The following is a 21,222-nucleotide window of genomic DNA, read 5'->3' on the forward strand; positions in this document are numbered from 1 at the left end:
CTCAGGACTGAAGACCACAACAACAACAACAACAATCATGTAAGAATTTATTTTTTATTTTTTGTGAGTTAGTGGCCATGCCGGCAGTCACGTTCAGTGTTGATCTTTAGCCGTCATGTTCACCTTACGTAATAATATAAGGTACTGTTGCTTGAAAGCCCAGAGATTTCGTAGATGTCATAGATTTAGCAAATCTTGATTCACATAATGGTGCTTCAGTATCGGCGAAACTGCCGGAGTTCAACAACAAACGTAACTAGAAAATTTTCTTCACCCTGAGAAACCGTTGAATAATGAAACCCAGCTCACCATCGTCACTGCACAAGCTGGTGTTAGGCGGCGATTACGTAGCACAAGGGGCCAGACTTATTGTCTTAACGAGGGCAAAAGTGGCAAATGGTCACAGGATTGTTTGATTTACGGCGGAGTATCACGGAAACAACAAACAATTTTAACTTGTATAGATCTGAAGAAAGGGTGAAAGATTACACTAATTAAGGCGTACACAGAAGAATGTAATCAGTCATTCTCCCACCGCTCCAATCGCGACTGAAATGGGAAACAAACCTAGTATGTGGTACAAACAAAGGAACCGTGTGTGACGTCTTTAACTGTGGTTCGCGAGTGTTGATGTAGACGCACAATCATGTGTCATTTCTTCAAATCAGGTTTTCTTGCTGTTACATAAATTGTACAGTTGTTGTCAAGATTGGTTCAAATATATATTTCAATGAACTTTAAACTACATCATCTAATAGTTTCCCACGTCCTTAAGCTGAGGCGTTTAATTATGATCGTTGTATTGGTCGGAAGTGTAAATGCTAGATATGTGTATCTCAAATAGTTATCAAGGATTTCGAAACTAAATACTATACTTCCATTGTCTGTTGCGGTAACACAAAGCACGATATAAATTATTAACAGAAATACAGTCTAGACGTAATTCTAAGGAAATTTCAAAACTTGTACTTCAAGTCAATTTTTTGATTGTGTTGACTTTCATTGGTAGCATATAAGGCGTTGTGATAACAAAGATTAGAAATACTATAGTCATGTCTGTCTACGGTTATTAACGCAGCATAAGGTATTTAATCGTTCGTCGTTTGATTTTGATACCGACTCAAAAACTACTGACATCAGTTTAGTTTATTAAAAAGGTAATCTAGGTAAGTTTTAAAACTGTTACATATTTAAACAGCAACTTTAAAACAGTTTTATTAGTATTTGGTATACGTATTAGCATTTTAAGGGCTCTTGTTTTCTCGCATACTTTAATGTTATGGGCAAAAGAAGTTATCTTTCAGCTAGAACTCCTACTGTTGCAAACGTCTTACTACGCGTAAAGCAGTATTCACAGACAGAAAAATAGCTAAAGGTCTATAAGTTTCACAAAAATGAATAAGCCGCATAAGTCAGACATTATTATTCTGTTCGACTAGAAGGATATAGACGAAGAGCAAACTGAGTCGAAGAGCTGAATCAGAACTCACTCAAACTGCCGAAGCCGGCAGGAGTTCCTTCAGGAATAATATGGAGTACAAAGTCGTACCTGGAATATTCGCAAAAAATTCATTGCTGTAGGTGTTGAGTGTCAGCAGCCAACAAGTAAAGCTACATGACATCTGCAGCAGGTAAGAAGAGACCTGATTGTGCTGATGGCCTTAAAGACCAATTTGTGAGTGACTGGATCAAGGTAAAGGAAACCCCACTGGAGCCTCTGTAAATTCCCTAATGTATAGATATTTCAGAATATACAATTGGCACTTCGTGAATCGCCATTAACAACAGAAGTGATTTCATGCATCCATTCAAGTTACTGTTGAAAATCTGAAATATTTTTGTTCTCATTACCAAACACCTTTTTCTCCTGCCACAGGTTTGCTTTTCATATGAGTGGGTGTTCCTCATAATCAAACAAAGCAGCCAACACTCGAGAGGAGCCAAAGACGAGTTTATATTCTTATTTGTAACTGAAGTCAAGAAACATTTTCTTTGTCATTTGCGGCTCAAATCATGAAACACCCACCTTCTGTTATCGTTTCCATATCCTATATGGATAATTTCTGTATTGTTGACAGTTCACTACGATCTGAACTTCCTGTTTCGTAAGGCCGTACTACTGCTCGCTTTATACCATGAAGACATCTACACCGACGCGCCAAAATATTATGAGCACCTGTTTAATAACTTGTTGGTCCGTCTTGGGAACGAAATACATTAGTAATTCCGCGCATCATGGAATCTACTGTTTGTTGGTAGGTTTTTCGACGAATGTCACAACAGGTGTCCATACACAAGTCCTTAAGCAGCGGGCCGCTGGTTTGTGTACGCGGTGGCAGCGCACGATAGCGACCCACCAGTTTCACTGGATTCACATCACATCAAGCAAATTTCATGGCGAACGCATCGACGTGAGTACACTATCATGCTCCTTAAACAACTGTAGCACCGCCTGCGTTCCAGACACCGACAATTGTCCTGCTGGATGATGCCGTCACCGGTGAGGAAGGCATAACGCACGAAGGGGTGCAGATGGTCCGCAGCTGTCAGCGTGTCCTCGATTTCGGCCACAGGTCCCACGTGCGAGCGCAGGAGAACTGTCTCCCGTAGCACAACACTGCTGCCAGCGGCCTGCGTTTCGAGCCTCTGCCGGTCCCGATGACGGCTTTTGTGGAGACGACCGTCGACCTGGCGTAACAAAAACCTGATACACCCGACGAGCCGACACGCTTCCATTGATCCACTGTCCAATCTCGAATATCCCATGACCACCGCAATCCTAACTGACGATGTCGTTGGGCCGACATGTGAACACGTAGGCGTCGCGGACATCCATGTCCAACAACGTACGACGAACGCTGAACTGCTAAACACTCGTGCCTGCACCAGCGTGGTGCTCCTTCGCTAGAGACGCCACATACCGCTACCTGTCCTGCTTTACGGAGCATCCAGCCTAAAAATACCACGACCTGCGAAGAGTCGTGAACGGCCAACCACTTATCGCCCTGTGGTGGTTTCACTCTAGTTCTGTAGATGTTCCATAATTGCTCACGGCAGTAGCACGTGAACATTCGACCAGATATGCCGTTTTCGAGTTACTATTTCAGAGGATCTGCGTAATAGCAGTATTACCTTTGTCAAAGTCGCTTGTGTCGGTGGATTTCCCCATTTGCGGTCCGTGTCATCGCTAGAATGATACTCCATCCATCTTTGATCCACTTATATACACTACTGGCCACTAAAATTGCTACAGTAAGAAGATGACCTGCTACAGACGCGAAATCTAACCGACAGGAAGAAGATGCTGTGATATGCAAATGATTAGCTTTTCAGAGCATTCACACAACGTTGGCGCCGGTGGCGACATCTACAACGGGATGACATGAGGAAAGTTTCCAACCGACTTCTCATACACAAACAGCAGTTGACCGGCGTTGCCTGGTGAAACATTATTGTGATGCCTCGTGGAAGGAGGAGAAATCACCTTTCCGACGTTGATAAAAATCGGATTGTAGCCGAGCGCGATTGCGGTTCATCGCATCGCGACATTGATGCTCGCGTTGGTCGAGATCCAATGACTGTTAGCAGAATATGGAATCGGTGGGTTCAGGAGGGTAATACGGAACGTCGTGCTGGATCCCAACGGCCTCGTATCACTAGCAGTCGAGATGACAGGCATCTTATCCGCATGGCTGTAACGGATCTTGCAGCCACGTCACGATCCCTGAGTCAACAGATGGGGACGTCTGCAAGACAACAACGATCTGCACGAACAGTTCGACGACGTTTGCAGCAGCATGGACTATCAGCTCGGACACCACGGCTGCGGTTACCCTTGACGCTGCATCACAGACAGGAGCGCCTTCGATGGTGTACTCAGCGACGAACCTGGGTGCACGAATGGCAAAACGTCATTTTTTAGGATGAATCCAGGTTCTTCTTACAGAATCATGATGGTCGCATCCGTGTTTGGCGACATCGCGGTGAACACACATTGGAAGCGTGTATTCGTCATCGCCATACTGGCGTATCACCCGGCCTGATGTATGGGGTGCCATTGGTTACACGTCTCGGTCACCTCTTGTTCGCACTGACTGCACTTTGAACAGTTGACGTTACATTTCAGATGTGTTACGACCCGTGGCTCTACCCTTCATTCGATCCCTGCTAAACCCTGCATTTCAGCAGGATAATCCACGACCGCATGTTGCAGGTCCAGTACGGGCGTTTCTAGATGCACAAAATGTTCGACTGCTGCCCTGGACAGCACATGCTCCAGATCTCTCACCAATTGGAAACGTCTGGTCAATGGTGGCCGAGGAACTGGCTCGTCACAACACGCCAGTCACTACTCTTGATGAACTGTGGTATCGTGTTGAAGCTGCATGGGCAGCTATACCTGTACACGCCATCGAAGGTCTGTTTGACTCAATGCCCTGGCGTATCAAGGCCGTTATTATGGCCAGAGGTGGTTGTTCTTGGTACTGATTTCTCAGGATCTATGCACCCAAATTGCGTGAAAATGTAATCACATGTCAGTTCGAGTATAATATATTTGTACAATGAATACCCGTTTATCATCTGCATTTCTTCTTAGTGTAGCAGTTTTAATGGCCAGTAGTGTACATACTTTCCTTACTGCGTCACGTCCCCGCAAACGTCATCAGCCGACATTCAACCTCGTGGTGGGCAGTGGTCGTAATGTTTCGGCTCATCAGTGTCAGTAGGATATAGGAATATTTTAGTTATAGTTCCGAGTTATGCAAACAGTAGCCTACATAAATCTGTGAAGGCGTACAACAGTTATATCTGATCAATTTTTGTGGAATAAGAATTTCTCTGTGAACGTACACTCAACCCTAAAACACTATTCTATATGAAATAGTAGAGACGAAACAGGAGAAGCACCAAACCTCTCACACTTCTGTATAAATAAAAATGTACTTGTAGGGGATTCAGTAGTATTCAGTTCGTGTACAAGATCGTGATAGTTGAGCATTAAAGAAAACTCGTCAATTTCTTCAGTCGTCTTCTTACTCCTTTATGATAAAAATATTTTGCTTATAAAAATCCTCAGAAAGAAGTCTGCCCTCTGTGTGACATCGCTGTTGACAGCGGCTGTTCTTCACAAACTTCAGGGCTGTCTTGCTCGATATGCTATTCGGTATATAATTTACATCACTCTCCACATCTCTTTCAATGATACCTGTGTTATCTTCAAATAGTTTCATAGTTTTAATGATTTCCCACATTTAGTGGGAGATCATTGACGCATATTAATAATTACAGTGGACCAGAGACTGCCTGATTTAAACTAAGCACATTTCAAAAATAGATGTGTGATTATTTGTGTACGCCGCACGTCCTCATAAACCACTGCACCAATTTCAACCAAACTACGGAACATATCCATCACTATCAGGCAATAATCGCTGTGGGGGTAAGGACCGCCTGCCTGACACAGGTCTGGGGATATGGCGTCATAAACACTGAGACACGTGAAAAACGACCACACGGTGCATGACGTTTAAATTTAGTATTACCAATCCGCTGGCACGATTCTGATAAAATTTGGTAACGATATAGCTCGAGCTCTTAGGAAGATCTCAGGCTACTTTAGAAAGTTTCTAGTAGATGTTATTTAGTGATTTGAATACTATTACGTGAATTAAGGAAACATTTACTCGTTGAAGAAGCTATTTACTCTTTGACTTTTGAACTTTGTCATATTTCTGAAAATGCTTTTTTCGGTCGATATTTTCTGCGTAGTACAATTCATAGTAATGAATCTTCAGTGTATTTCAGTCGATACTTGCACACTATTTCTGGCATAATGTGCATGTAGCATAGTGTATAGCTACTACTTTGCACCCTACCAGGTATCTGACAACGAGAGCACTTAGTAACTTGCAATAAATATAAATGTTTTACGTAATTTCTAACCTTCATACAATTTTTCTCTGTTACAACCCACAGAATGATGAAGGGAAAATTGTGTATCACTTACTACATTCTCGCTGTTCATGCAGTAAATCTGGTGCATCAGGCATGAAGTCATGATGTTTAAATTTATTACTTCTTTGTTACGTACTCTATTCTCAACACATGTACCAGACAGCATCCACGTATATCGCTGAGTGTATCTAGAACATTATTCATATGGAGAGGAAAGGAGAAGACTGAAAGAGAAAGGAAGGCAAAGGAGACAGAAAGGGTGAGAGGAGAAAAGGTGATGGACATAGAAAGGAAAGAGGAAATGTACAGAGACAGAGATGAGGCAAACGAAGAGAGGAGGGAGTCGCAGCAGCACAGAGAGAGAGGGGTGGGAGGAGATTGACAGAGTGAGAGGGAAGTTAGAGATGGACATTGACAAGAGGAGGTAGCAGGGCGAGAGAGAGAGAGAGAAAGAGAGAGAGAGAGAGAGCAGCATATGAAGGATGGAAAAAGAGTGAGCGAAGGGTGAGATGGACAAATAGAGGAAGGAATAGCAGAGGGCTAGGGAGAGGGGTGGGAGGGGATGGACAGAGAGAGGGGAAGAAAGAGATAGACAATGATGGGAGGGAACAGCAGAGCGACAGAGAAAAAGGTGGGAGGGGTGGACAGAGAGAGAGAGAGAGGGGGGGGGGGGAAAGAAGAGATGGAGAAAGAGAGAAGGGGATAGCACAGGGAAAGAGTGAGAGGCGGTTGGTGATGGTCAGAGTGAGGGGGAAGTAGGAGATCGACAAAGTGAGAAGGGAATAGCAGAGGGACCAGTGAGGGGCAGGAGAGGATGGAGAGAGTGGGAAGGAATAGATTGAGAAAGAGAAGTGAGAGCATTAGAGTAATAGAGAGAGCGGAGGGAGGGGTTGGTCAGAGGGGGAGAAGGATGGGATGAACTGAAATAAATACATAAGCGTGCTATGTCGAGTAGTCAGTTAGTTAATAATGAAATACTAAGGTAATTATGGAGAAATCATAACATTTCAAACAGCAGAAATGTGCGCAAACTTGAACAGATGGTACACTTCCATAATATAGTTATTCGTATCAAATCATTCACATGGTTTATTAGGTAAATTTTAGTTGTTCATGACCCTATCTATAATAATAGTAATAGTAATAATAATAATAATAATAATTGTTATTATTATTATTATTATAGGTTATTAGATAAGTGCAAAAAAGCACATCATCTCTCGACAAAGGAAGGAAAACATCTATACTTACCATCGTAAGGTGCAGTGGTAAATTTTTCCATGAAATTATGCTTCTCCTTTTTCTTAAGAAATTCCCGCTCTGCAACAACAGAGAAATATTCAATTACATTGTCGTCATCATTGCTTTTCCTCCATATTTGCGTGAGCAAAACATAAAACTACTGAACACTGGGGAAAAGCAAGTGAAACAGTGGACCATGAGCTAAACTTGGTTGGATATATCAGATGTCAGGTATGTCTGATTGAAAGTCAGGTACATAAAAGAATGTGTGTGTAGTATTACAAAACTGTCCTCCATATTTCAGAGTAACCAGAATTCCTCTGACTTTTTCTTCTTTGCTGACACTACACACAAAACCATTTCACCTCTTTCCCTCAAAGAAACACCCAACCACCCACACACACACACACATGCCCAATTCATTTCTCCATTCATTCATACATCGTGATCTGAAAATACCATTGCAAAGTCAGGAGTGTTGAATGGGTCAAGGTAATCACTGACTGGCAGCAGCAGGAACTTCAGCATCGTATGTAAAGTAATATCAGCGACCGGTTACAGCTATCACTCTCCTGCTCACACTGACAATTTTATGAAAGGAGAGAGAGCAGCCTCATTGAAGAGAGAAACTTTTGCTTTTACTCTTACACTATCCAGCTGCTGGTGCTTTTTTTTTTTATTCTCGCGTTATTCTAACAATACCTTTATTAGCACTGTCCAAATTATCAGTATTTAATGAGTAATTGATCATTTGCATAATATTGATCCTAAAAATAAGGACGACAATAATAGCGCTCGTGGCGTAGGCCGACGTACAAACGTTAGTGGCCGCGCGGAATGGCCGGTCGGGTGGGACGCGCCATGTCCCGGATTGCGCGGCCCTTCCCGCTGGAGGTTCGAGTGCTCCCTCTGTCGTGTGTGTGTGTGTGTGTTGTTCTTAGCACACGTTAGTTTAAGTAGTGTGTAGGTCTAGGGACCGATGACCTCAGCAGTTTGGTCGCTTAGGAATTCGTACACAACGACAACAACAATAACAACAACAAACGTTAGTGACGACGACGAAGAATTGCGGGAACTGCAGGAACGACTGAGCACCTTACGAAGGGTGCGCGGCAACCCGATTCCCGCTCACGGCACAGCGAGCACGTCAGAAAACGAGGAAGAATGCGAAAAGCACTTCGTCTCAGTGTCAAAACACTCGACTGTCCCCGACGCCTCAAATTTGCAACACGCCAAAGCGTAAATTTCACAGTTCGATCATACTTTGCCCGCTTCCTGGGGCGAAGCGCTCCGAATCAGATTCGTGTACAATCATTTGAGAATCAAGGCAGCCGTCAGAAAGCAACCGTTATCAGAGCAATGTACGTCGTGTGCCGCATTTATTCGGGGGTTTTGGTCCGTCTCACAACAGTAGCGGACAAAGCTTCCAATACTTGTGCTGCCAGATTACAATGACTGCTCACATGCTGACCCCGTCGCGTATTTCAGAGATCTCGTGCGACGAAACCAATACGTCGACAATCCTGCTTAGCGGCGGAGTTGATAAGGATTTGTTGGACTAAGTTGCCTCCGAAATTTGGGGCTGCAATATCACACCTCCGTTCAGCACCTCCTACAAGAACCAGGCAAACCTCGAGTACGACAAAATGGCGCTCCCACGAAGAGGGAGGAACCTACACCGCCACCGAGAATCGGCCGTCGATCGTGACAGGCTCGAAACTTCCCGCGAGGAAACGGGCACCGTAGGCCGGAGCAACTGGCGTTAAGGGGGGCACTCGTATGCCCTGTGCCGCCAATGATACATTACCGAATTTTGTGACCCATTATCTTGGAAACTTTTTAAGGCACCAACTTACAATTTCCCATAATTATTGAATGTATTCTTCTAGATACACTGAACTAGAAATATTACTAAATTTGTATTGTGGGGGCATGCTATTTTTTTTCCAAACACTCAATTTTTTGACAGAATTTTTTAAATAAATGAACTTAAGAACAAAACAACTTAGGATATTTTAATTAGTCTACTTCCATATGTGTTGAATCTCACACTTGGCATGCTACGAAAATTTCATGTCTCTACCATCAGTACTTTTTTAGAAAACGGGTCATTTATTGCAAAAAAGTAGTTCAGAGATATCTGTTACAAGTTCTTATACAGACCTACATTTCTGCGTCTTTTAAGCTCTAGAATTGCCCTGGCCCACAGTCTGTGTCTTCTTCAGTGTCACAACAGCCCAGTGCTTGCCTCCCTCCTTTTCTCTCTTGCTTCTTTTGTCATTTGCTGAGCAGCTAACTCTACTTCACGTACACGAAGCTCATCCAGTTCCCACAGTCCTTTAGCTGTGTTCTGTCCAAATCTTACCCCTAACTTCTCCAAAACCTTAAGTCTTTCATAATTCCCACCATTAAAAGTTATTACATCATCAGACATTGCTATCTTTAGAGTCATCAGGCCAACAAATACATTTTTAGGCTCACGGGACCAGACAACGTTACTGAAGGACTCATTAACATTCTGGGTCTTCCCATGTAAACACTTCTTTAATAGCTCAGGAGTTGCCAAATCTCTGTAAATACGTTTGATTGCCTCCATCAGTCCCAAAAGAAGAGAATGTTTATGTGTAAATTCGTGCAGGGGCGGAGGTGGACAAAAAGCATGACACGGCTTTTCAGCGGTTGATATTCTATGAAAGAAAGTACTTCGGAAAAATATGCAGGTCTCACATATCTGTTACCCGCAAATTAGCGTTTCTTCAAGTTACTTTTACGCTCAGTCATTTTATTTATGTATAAAAACCAATAGAAGTTGACTTACTACGAAAATAGCCGATAATCACACGTCAACATTCAAAATATAATTTGAAGGTCTCACAATTGTCTGATTTTAATGTATTTTAAACATAGCTGCACAACAGCAACGGTTCCACGTAATAAAATTATAAACAGCCGACCAGTTGCAATGGATAAAGAATTCTTTACCTAGGTTTCAACAAATTTAAATTTGTCTTCTTCAGAAGGTGGCAATTTTACATTAGTATGGATTAATGTACCATCGCCGTTTTTACAAATGTCGGCATAGATCCATTCGTCAAAATTAAAATATATCCCTAGAAATAGGGTTTGTCACGTAAATATAAATTATTACATACTAATGTCCATACTAATGTAAAATTGCCACCTTCTGAAGAAGACAAATTTAAATTTGTTGAAACCTAGGTAAAGAATTCTTTATCCATTGCAACTGGTAGGCTGTTTATAATTTGCTTTTAATGTGTTATATAATGTTCAGGAAAGTCCAAAGTACATTATGGAGTAGAAAACAGAAAACGTCAGATTTCAACGAATTTCACGCACAGGCTGTACGAACGGGACACACGACGCAATTTGGGAGACAGGCGCGCAGCGGGAGATGCGGTAGAATGGCTCTCGCCTGGACCTTCGCCACATCGAAGAAAGGCGTGACGCAAATGCAAGCACACAGCACCGACGTGCGGACGGCACGATACACGGCGGAACAGAGGTAGGAAACGGGACCGGGATATTTCTTGCTTGAAGAAGGAGACGAAACAGTGTATGTAAAATGCCCGGTCGTAAATACCAAAATGGATAGCTAGAATTACCGTACTCTCTTTGCTTGACTCGGGCAGCCAGGCCTCGGTAACACGCGAAGACGTGTTACACAGATGCAGCGCTGGGCGCGGGTGGCCGACATCACCGTTACAACGGCCCAAAGTACGTGGCGCCGTGCAAGACAAATGCGCCGACGTTAGACACCAACTACAGTTAGACTTTACCTGTCAGTCGCACTCAGTTTCGGCGGTCTTTCTAGCTATCCCATCGCTCGCAGTTGAGATCCTCCTCAGGGTAGATTTCCTGCACACATATCAGGCGAGTATGCACTTCAAACCGCATGTTTGATGTATTTCTCCTATAGTAAACATGTCATCATTGTAACATTAGAAATAGTTCCTTTGAAATATGTCTGCCGGCCGGTGTGGCCGTGCGGTTCTAGGCGCTCCAGTGTGGAACCGCGTGACCGCTACGTTCGCAGCTTCGAATCCGTCCTCAGGCATGGATGTGTGTGATGTCCTTAGGTTAGTTAGGTTTAAGTAGTTCTCAGTTCTAGGGGACTGATAACCACAGATGTTAAGTCCCATAGTGCTCAGAGCCATTTGAACCATTTTTGAAATATGTCTTTCTTTCTGTACCGAAAATATGTGCGGTGATAAATTGTCAGTTCTTAATTAAACTGAGACTGCCTTCCGGTGTCAAAGCACTTCCACAGATACGTTGTAACCACGCAGGAACGGGAGAGATTGTCCTAGATTTCTCTAATGGATGGGAAACGGAGAATTGAGCATATAAAATGTACGAGTAGTTAGGTTGTGTAGTAATTGCGCGTTTCGGAGCGCCAGCGCCCGTCGATAAAGATGCTGCGCGTTCTTCTATTTTGTTGTTTATAAACGGCCCGCAGCGGAGACTGTTTTTGCCATAGAAGCGCCATTATTTGATTGTTTTTATTTTTTACACAATAATGTAAGTTTACAGAAGGTACCCTGACAGAGGGGAGAGCACTACGATCAGTGTTCCAGGAATTTCGGAAAGCACAACCGGCACGGTGAGGAAGGCTCACACAAACAAGACCGCAGCAGGAGAGCAATCGACGCAGACAGACAGCAACGCCCATAGTGTGGGCCGAGACGTGTAAGAAACAAAAGGAGCAAGTCGAGGAATAGCGGAAAGATGTGCTAAAATGCCAGGAAGTTGCCACAGCAAAGACAGCTCATTATCAGCAATCCCTCAACCGAGAAGCAGAACCTACACAGAGGCAGCAGAAAGCTGTCACAGCGCTAGCAGAAAACAACTGTGGTAACGTTGGTAAAGTATTGCATCGTCCCATGAACCCATTGCTATGTCCTCTGTAAAATTAGTCTGAATCTGCAAAAAAATGGTTCAAATGGCTCTGAGCACTATGGGACTCAACATCTTAGGTCATAAGTCCCCTAGAACTTAGAACTACTTAAACCTAACTAACCTAAGGACATCACACACACCCATGCCCGAGGCAGGATTCGAACCTGCGACCGTAGCAGTCCCGCGGTTCCGGACTGCAGCGCCAGAACCGCACGGCCACCGCGGCCGGCACTCTGAATCTGCATATATGAGAGTACGGCAGAAGCGCCTGCTCGACCAGTGACTTTCTAACACGTTATATGAACAGCACACGTGCTGGATAATAAAAAAAAAGTTTATTTGGTGTCGTCCGCTCTAGAAGAATAACCTCTAGAACGAACACTGAGTATCTTATGTGCACGTGAGACCTGATCAAAGTTTAGATGTGGCTAACACCAAACAGGATAATTTGATATCCTAAGACTTGCTTGTATTTACCTCTCAATCACGCCTCGAGGCTATGTGGATTAACTTCCAATGTTAACCGTGCATCAGCAAGTAGAATGAAGTAGAAACTGTTGCATAATCTCAAGGTCTGAGTTGTTACAAATAACAACCCTAACTAAAAGTAGAGTAGACAGGTGACTGGGTACGCAAACTAATAACAACGCCTATCCGAACCAGTGTCGGAACACCTCAAAACCTATGAATTGACCCCTTTATATTCCATCACCTGTGTCAGGATATCACATCATACTAGAAAATATGCTAATGATGACTATCTATCAATTAAACATCTTCTTGACGAAGGTAGTTAAGCGCCCATATTAATGTGCCTTTAAGGCACCTTACTGCCCACAAAAAAAAAGAAATAATCATACTTTTCTTTTAAAGGCAGTCCGTTGCCCACAGTCGTGTATAGTTCTACAGCACCCTAGAGCCCAAAATTAATATTTTGTCTTTGGAACATAATGGTTGACACTCATATACATTCCTCTTTGTTCAGGATTGTCATGTGACGTTAACGTAAGTTTTATTTTATTTTAATTTTTTTTCTGAATATCATTATCGAGGTACTTAGATTTATACATTCAGCCACATTAACGTAGACTGACCACAACTGAAATCTTGTCAAAAACTCTAGAACGTGTAAGATCACATTGTCAACAGTTATCTCTGTTTACTTTTTTTTGTTTTGTTTTGTTTAGAACCACAGATGCAGAAGTGGTGTTCGTTTATAGTACAGGTTTTATTTTATTTTTTGCTTTTTTGTGTATTGTTTGTAGATTTTAGGGACTCAAATAAGGATCACAATGAATCTTTTATATTTTTGAACATTGTATTAATCACACAGACATTTAAACTCTATCAGGAACTCAAGACTGAAAGAGTATGCAACCCAGCAGGTCTCACCAGCTAACTCCCACAAACATTAAATCTGCAGGATGTAAGGCAGTATCCGACACATACCTCGCTTTGCCTGTACGGCGTTATTTGTACACGTAATCTATTGTGCATTTTGAAATCAGTTAAAAGTGTTCCCCAATGGCGGCCGCACTCAGCCAGCTCCGCTCGAGACATCGAAACGAGATTTTGGCGAACGATGGCACACAAGAAGGAGAGTACTTGGCCAATTCGTTAACACACTGATCTATGACGATATATGAGAAGTTGTACTATTATGTTTCATTCATTCCAGTGACTGTAATTCTTTAAGAGTTATGGACAACTAGTGAGACAACAGTTTCCTAAGCCGGCCATTGTGGCCGAGCGGTTCTAGGCGCTTCAGTGTGTAACCGCGCGAACGCTATGGTCGCAGGTTCGAATCCTGCCTCGGGCATGGATGTGTGTGATGTCCTTAGGTTAGTTAGGTTTAAGTAGCTGTAAGTTCTAGGGAACTGATGACCTCAGATGTTAAGTCCCATAGTGCTCAGAGCCATTTGAACCATTTGAGCGAACAGTTTCCTAGTATGAAAGTAAACATGAAATTTCTTCTATCTTACCACAAACCGACACAATGACTTTTATTGTAAGCTATTGAGCTTTCTGGTCGCCAATTACGTATTTAATGAGACACTCCGTTTCAAAATTCTGTCACAATAGCTGCTGAAAAAATGAGTTTCTGCGAATTACATTGTGTTTTGGCAAAAGAAGGGCTATCAACCCTGTCAACAAGAGAAATGTTGCCGTTACTCGTAAATGGTGATGCTTCTTCGAATGAGAAAAGGTTAGCCGGCCACGGTGGTCTAGCGGTTCTAGGCGCGCAGTCCGGAACCGCGCGACTGCTACGGTCGCAGGTTCGAATCCTGCCTCGGGCATGGATGTGTGTGATGTCCTTAGGTTAGTTAGGTTTAAGTAGTTCTAAGTTCTAGGGGACTGATGACCACAGTAGTTAAGTCCCATAGTGCTCAGAGCCATTTGAACCATTTTTTTTTTTTTTTTTGAGAAAAGGTTAACAATTCACACAAAAATAAATCGCCCATTGTGTAGCAAGTAGATAAGCTTGTTTTACTTTCCTGCTTTGCTTCTAGATCACACGATTTTACAGTATTCCTTACTTCCTTATTCACTACCCTCACCACGAATCGTCTGTCCCTTCCTACGATCTGAAAACACTGTGGAGGCAGAAGATACACTTCCAGTGACTAATGGTGCACCAGTTATTCAACTGTGCATTGTTCTTGGCAAAAGAATAAACAAAACAAAAAGTATACAGATATATGTAGCTGAAAACTATTATGAACTAACGAAAAGAGATAGAGTGCTTAAACAATGAAGAACGAAACACTAGTCATTGTACAGTGGGGGCCGTTACTGACTGGATGTAATACTATAAAAATTTAGATTTTTATATTTCAACTGATGTTCGCCAGTGCCGTCTGTCTGGCGGCTAGATTCAGCTCACGTTGCATTATACCCGGCAGAACCACTTCGAAACTCACGTGTTGAACCATCAGCTGCTAAACTCACGTGTTGCTGACGATGTAACGCTACCGAACCGCTCGTCTACAATTTGCTTGTGCAATAGGGAGGTTTGCAGGTGGCCACGTAGGGGTGGAGCCGCGGCCAGCCCCCAGGAGCGGACACGCCCTCCGTTCTCTTCTGCATCCGACCCGGTTAGACTCTCTCCTCCCCTGCTCTCTTGGGCAGCAGCCCATTCAGTTTCGGCAGCTTCTCTAGGCCTGCCTTCAACCACTTTTTACTGAACTAAACCATCACGTTTGTCATAAAATGTTTAACTTCATCACCTCAACGGATGCCTACTGCTTTCCCTTCCTCGCCAATCAACATCAATATCAGTGACAATAAAACTCAGTGTACAGTAAGGCCGTATTTTTCGGACGGGCAACACTTTGTAATGGTACATGAATTACGTAACCATTACAGCACCTCACCTCAACCTCTCGATACCAGCAATATTCTACCGTGTTTCTGTAAAATAGTCAACATATTTCTGTGACAACATTCAGATTTGATTTCATTAATGCAGAGGTACTTCGATACATCGATATGTTTATATTGCAATGATATTATTCTTACGTGTATTCTTTCTTTTGTCATTATGATCACTGACGTACTTGTAACTCTGATTTTTGGGCGCGTAAGCGGTTATTAGAGAGTCAAGTTTTGGTCGTCATGTTAAAAAGACGCAAATTGTAGTCAGTTTATGAAATGTGAACTTTAACAGTGAGGAAATATTTTCAAGTATGTTTCATATTGTGAAGTGATGTCTTGGAACGAGTTACGTCGTATTGCAACAAAAGTAATAAAGAAGAAGTGTAACTTAAATTCGGAGTGCTGATTAATTTTTTACATCACCATTGTCCTAACTTGCAAAGTTTAATCTTCAAGAATGGTTTACGAAACACATCTAGAAAACTTTTCAATATCGCAGAATAACACCTAGGCCTCTTTGCATCCGAGATTGGAATCGTCACTACCTAAATTTTCGACGATTGAGCCATGAGTTCGCAAAGATACCAGCGTGGGAAACACGAAAAGATGAGTGCCTAGTTTATCCATTATTTCAAGAAATGACTTTATTAACTGTGCTCTAATGACACCTGCCACATAATATAACTTTGTTGTTGCCCGAAAACGCAGAATTTATAGCAGCTTGAGCAACACTACAATCATAATTAACTTTTGACCTTTGTTGTGGGCCGCGGTGGTCTCGCGGTTCTAGGCTCTCAGTCCGGAACAGCGCGACTGCTAGTGTCGCAGGTTCGAATCCTGCCTCGGGCATGGATGTGTGTGATGTCCTTAGGTTAGTTAGGTTTAAGTAGTTCTAAGTTCTAGGGGACTGATGACCACAGATGTTAAGTCCCATAGTGCTCAGAGCCTTTGTTGTGGTAGGGTTGTTAGAACTTCCACTGCCCATATGCGCCATGCCGAAGTGAGCATATGGCAGGAGTGCCTTTCCGCTCCCCCCCCCCCCCCTCCTCCTCCCCTTCTGTTTTCGCGTGGCGCACGGCGCGAGAAACTGTGGCGCAACGCAACCACAACGCCGGGCGACCTCACGCAGGCGCGTGTCCCGTTCCACTAGCGTCGCAATTTGCGCGGTCTCATTTGAACCTGTGAAGCTACAGAAACGCGAGCTGCGCTGCGCCGCGCTACACGCTCCTCAATTTCCGCCTAGCGTAACATCAGACTGCACAACAAGAAAACGGAAGACGCAGAGAGCATCGACTCAGCGAGAGGGAGCGCCGAACCGAGCCGCGCGGCGCCAAATGCAAACCCATACGGCGCAGACACACACCGCTGCGGTGCCTGCACCACAGTGACGTCGACTGCGAGTTGGATTACCGATGGGGGCGTGTCGCGCCAAAGACACACCTCCCCCATAAAGTACAGACGCCTACCACCAAGCTGGCTTGTGCGCCACGAAACGAAGTCCACAAACTGCGAGATCCTGTCAACCTCGAACATCAATCCGTTCCTCTGTTATGGACATAGGAAGAGGATCTGGGCAAAACGCGGGGTGTTACTGGCTGATTTTCGGAGAAGACCCGGGTGAGACAATGGACGTTATTCTCCAGCGCCGCCACGTATATCCCCTATTACATTGTAGTGGTTCTGCAGTACAGTATCCTCCAAGTCGCCTTTAGAAGAGACGTCCACCCCAGCACCCGTAGACACCCAGTGGAAATGTCGTGTGACAAACTGAAGAAAAACTGAAAATAAGCAGGCCGTCATCGTTTTTTTTTTTTTTTTTTTTTTTTTTTTGCAATCTGTGATTTTGCGTTCTACTGTGCATACTCTTTTGTATATTGTCATTGTCAAAACATTGGCCATCTTCCCATATATTTGTCTCTAAACACATCCTTTGACGAGTGAATTAAACGTCCCAGTGGCGAGCTCAAATGTTTCAATACTTTAAATTTCTTCAGCTTTGCTTTACTCACTATGGACTCTGCAATGAAGCAGTTGAGTTTGCCTGTCAAAGCTTTGCTTGAACTTCAGTACAACCCGATTGGGGAAAAGTAAGTGCAGGTTTATCGAAACAAACCTTTCAGCTCCTCCAATCAGGACAAAGATGGATACCGCCGTCACGGCTAATTTGTGGCCGTGAAACGAGTAACGAGTGTTTTCACTGTAATGTGCCACCCACTGAGATTTCTGTTCCATTTCATTTGTCTTTGCCTAACTTTAGTATTCAAGTGTCATGCTCACGCGGACCATTGGGCTGTCAATCAGTACGTATTTGATTTTTATGTACTGTTAATCTGTTGTAGTAGAATTGCACTGACCACTGACAGAGTATTTTGAAGTTTCTTTTCTTTTAACTATCAGTGACTTGAGTTCATGGTCATCATATTTGTCTACAAGATTATCAGCTATAAATAACAGTGAGAGCATTTTTTTTTATGATGATTGACTTTTAATCGGTCTCATTTGTTCAATCACTTTTGCCAGCCTCGCTGGACAGTGAGCCAATAATTTTTCATACCATTTGAGGTTTTCATAAGTAACGTTCACACACTTTTTTTTTTGTTTGATTGTAGTTCTAGTAGTGCCAATTCTGATTCTTAAATGTTTTGTGTTGGGAACCTCACAAGAGTACTGTCAGTACTGTGGCAGGCCACATAACCCCAAGGGCGACTTCTATATGACTTTGGGATTTTTTATGTTGATTTTTGGTAATTTTTGTGAAAATCATTCATCGACGAAATGTACCGAAATCATCCGCCCATGGCAAGAACATTCCGGACCATTCGTTCCATCCAAGCATGGGGTAATGAAAAGGCGCTACTGTAGCCGTTCCATGATAATAAGCAGTAAAATTCCCTGATCGTTCTTTTCCAAACTTTCGTCTTCGGGAGAAAATTAATCAGGTGGCTCTTCCGCCGATTTCTCTTACGAGGCGCTTGGCAGGGTCCGTGCGGCTCCGCACGTCGGAGGTTCGAGTCCTCCTTCGGGCATGGGTGTGTGTGTTGTCCATAGCGTAAGTTAGTTTAAGTTAGATTAAGTAGTGTGTAGGCTTAGGGACTGATGACCTCAGAAGTTTGGTTCCATAAGACCTTACCAGAAATATCCAAATTTTTCTTAGGACGCGACCCTGCCAAGGGCACGGCGCAACTCCTATGCAAACGGATGATGCATTTTATAGAGAATATCAGTGTATGGTTTTAATCATTTTCATTTTTTGTGAGAGGTGACTGTATGTTTGCATGCACGTGAAATGTATCCCAAATGCTCTTCCCACCTGTTCCTAAATCATGGTCATCTGTAGCTCAAACCTAGCAGACGAATCTTGTTAGAGGATCTTCTGTAGTGGTGCCAACTTCATTTCTCTGGGGTAGTGGCAGAGATGGAACACGGGTAGGTCGTGACCAAAGATACTCCGAAAACTTCACATTTGTGGTGGTGAGGTTGGTCATAGCCAACTGGTTCGGCTGTTCCCTCCACTAGGCACCTCCGGACATCCGCCTTTTTTCGAAGAGAGTAAAAGAAGACGGGTAAGTGAGCGGACGTGCCTTCAGTGCGTCCGTCACGAGTTTGCTGGAATAAGGTATCAGAATGTGTTATGTGTCATCTAATCCATTTTTCTTTGCAGCATTAGGTTGAGTAGGTAAGTCTATTGCAGCAATTGTGCTCATTTTTCAATTTATTAGGCAGAAATACGTTTACACTGCAGTAAAATTGCATGTCCATTGTTTCGTGACTTATGGTAGGGAGTTCATGGGTTTGCTGTCCATGGTTATTTCGATATCATATTTAGACCAAACTCATGTGAGATGTTAAATATCAGCGAATGGTTATATTTCAGGTTGAAATATTCGAATTTTAATAGTTGTTTCTTTGTGGCACATGACACTTATTTCCTACGCTTCGCGTGTGCACCGTATTCCGGATAAAGCGAGTGTAGATGATCGTAGGTGATTTGTGCTACGAAATGCATCACGGCACATTTTATAAATTATTTACTCTGTTTTATTTGTGGTAGAAATCAGATGGGGTCCCTTGGTAGACCCACGTGGTTGCAGGCACAATGCCGGAGGGCAGAATAGTTCTCAGATACAGCCCAGAATCATTAGAAGTAGCTCAACCCTAAAGTTCATTTGCGCACAAAATTACAGAACGAATAGAATCGATTTTTGAAGTGCCATACCGCCTGCTAGGTTATTCGTCGTATTTTCTCTAAGCTCGGCGGGCTACGAATGCGAAATTTGATATGCTTTTCATACTTCGCTTTCCCGTTCTCCAATCTCTGCTTTTTTCTCGGTGCTCTGTTCTATTATACCTATTTATTAGAGGCATTTTATGTTCGATTTTTTGCCACATCTAATGCATGTTGACTGAATTTATGGGTACCTTTCCTCGGGGCTTGACCAGGCGCTATCCTCACCGCTAAAATCCTCCTCGTTTCCTTCTGTAGCGTGCGCGTAGCAATTCATAAGAGCCCTCACCTCCGCCCTTTGTACATTTATCGCAACAAATACCGACTAAGTCGTTATATTTTGCAAAATGAGTATGTTTTCTGAGGATGATGAAATAAGAGTTCAGTGGTAACCAATCTACAACATGCCCTTTATAAATAAATCAGTGGCCAATATAAACGCAGAATGCATTCAAAGTAAAAAAAAAAAAAAAAAAAAAGGTAGCTAGAAATGAGTCCACTGTGTCCACACGTCAGCGTGTGGTGCCCTTCGCCCTTCATTTCTCAGAGATTCTCTGAAGAAGGAACTCAAGTAGAAAATACACGCTCTGTTTCCTGGCTGGAACTTCCTCATTTTCCCTCGCCGTAATCGGTCGCGCTAAATTATAAACTCGTCAGTGGCAATTTTGCAGCCACTGCTTCAGTAACCGGTAGACTGTGTCGGTTTTCCCCCTGGTTGCTGACCAGTAGTTAATAAAATCACACGCTCACTGAGGGCTGACTGGATCAGGAAAGGGAGCGTCCCCAGAAAATTACGGAGCGGGAATGATAAAACGAGTGTTCTCACTAGAGGTGGTGAAGAATGTCTATCAAAGAATAAGATAAAGTAGTTAATTGACGTGCTCATCCCTCTATCTTTTATCACAGCAGATTGATACAGCATTAAGTGGCGTCGACCTTTTCTTAACAATTTACGAATGTCTCACCTCGTTGGGAGCGATAGTTAATGCAATAAAAATATCCTTTGGGCAAAGCAGAAACTTACTTTCACCCGCCGACATAAATAAAACGCCCAGCAGCGATAAACGTTCAGGTTACAGCAGATGTCTCGAAATCTTGGAGTACAACGCGGCGAGGGTCCTGCACTCGGCGCACTATAAGCGTCTCCACTGAGTGACCGGTGAACTGCAGCCGCACTCACAACGTGTTTTGCCGACTCCAGAAACAGCGAGACCGAGGCTGTTTTTTTAATACGGGCACCATCTGTCTAATTTTCTTGGACGGTTGCGAATTGGACTGTAAACCATTTCTGCCCGCGACTCTGCCCATTTTCTCTGTTGTACCTCCGAAGAATGGAAGAACTGCGGTGGGCTGATCGCTTTCTGGTGACTGGACAACTCTGTGTGCTTTTGCGTCTTAGAGATGGCCAACTTAATGTCTCGATCGCTATAGCCGTTCTTCCGGAGTACGTTCTCTAGATGACTCACCTCGGAGTCCCTGTTACAGACCGATTTAGCTCCGTGCAGTAG

At 43.3% G+C, this 21,222-nt stretch overlaps 1 protein-coding gene across 1 annotated transcript in view; it reads right to left on the reverse strand.

The window, feature by feature from the left end:
* Positions 1 to 21,222, reverse strand: part of LOC126416586 (uncharacterized) — a 347,834-nt gene that overhangs the window by 237,588 nt on the left and 89,024 nt on the right. The window contains exon 5 of the mRNA XM_050084338.1: positions 7,207 to 7,275. Coding sequence (XP_049940295.1) covers positions 7,207 to 7,275 — 69 coding nt within the window. The remainder of the gene's footprint in view (positions 1 to 7,206; positions 7,276 to 21,222) is intronic.

The sequence above is a fragment of the Schistocerca serialis genome, chromosome 8 (assembly GCF_023864345.2).
Source record: "Schistocerca serialis cubense isolate TAMUIC-IGC-003099 chromosome 8, iqSchSeri2.2, whole genome shotgun sequence".
NCBI classification, from domain to species: Eukaryota; Metazoa; Arthropoda; class Insecta; order Orthoptera; family Acrididae; genus Schistocerca; species Schistocerca serialis.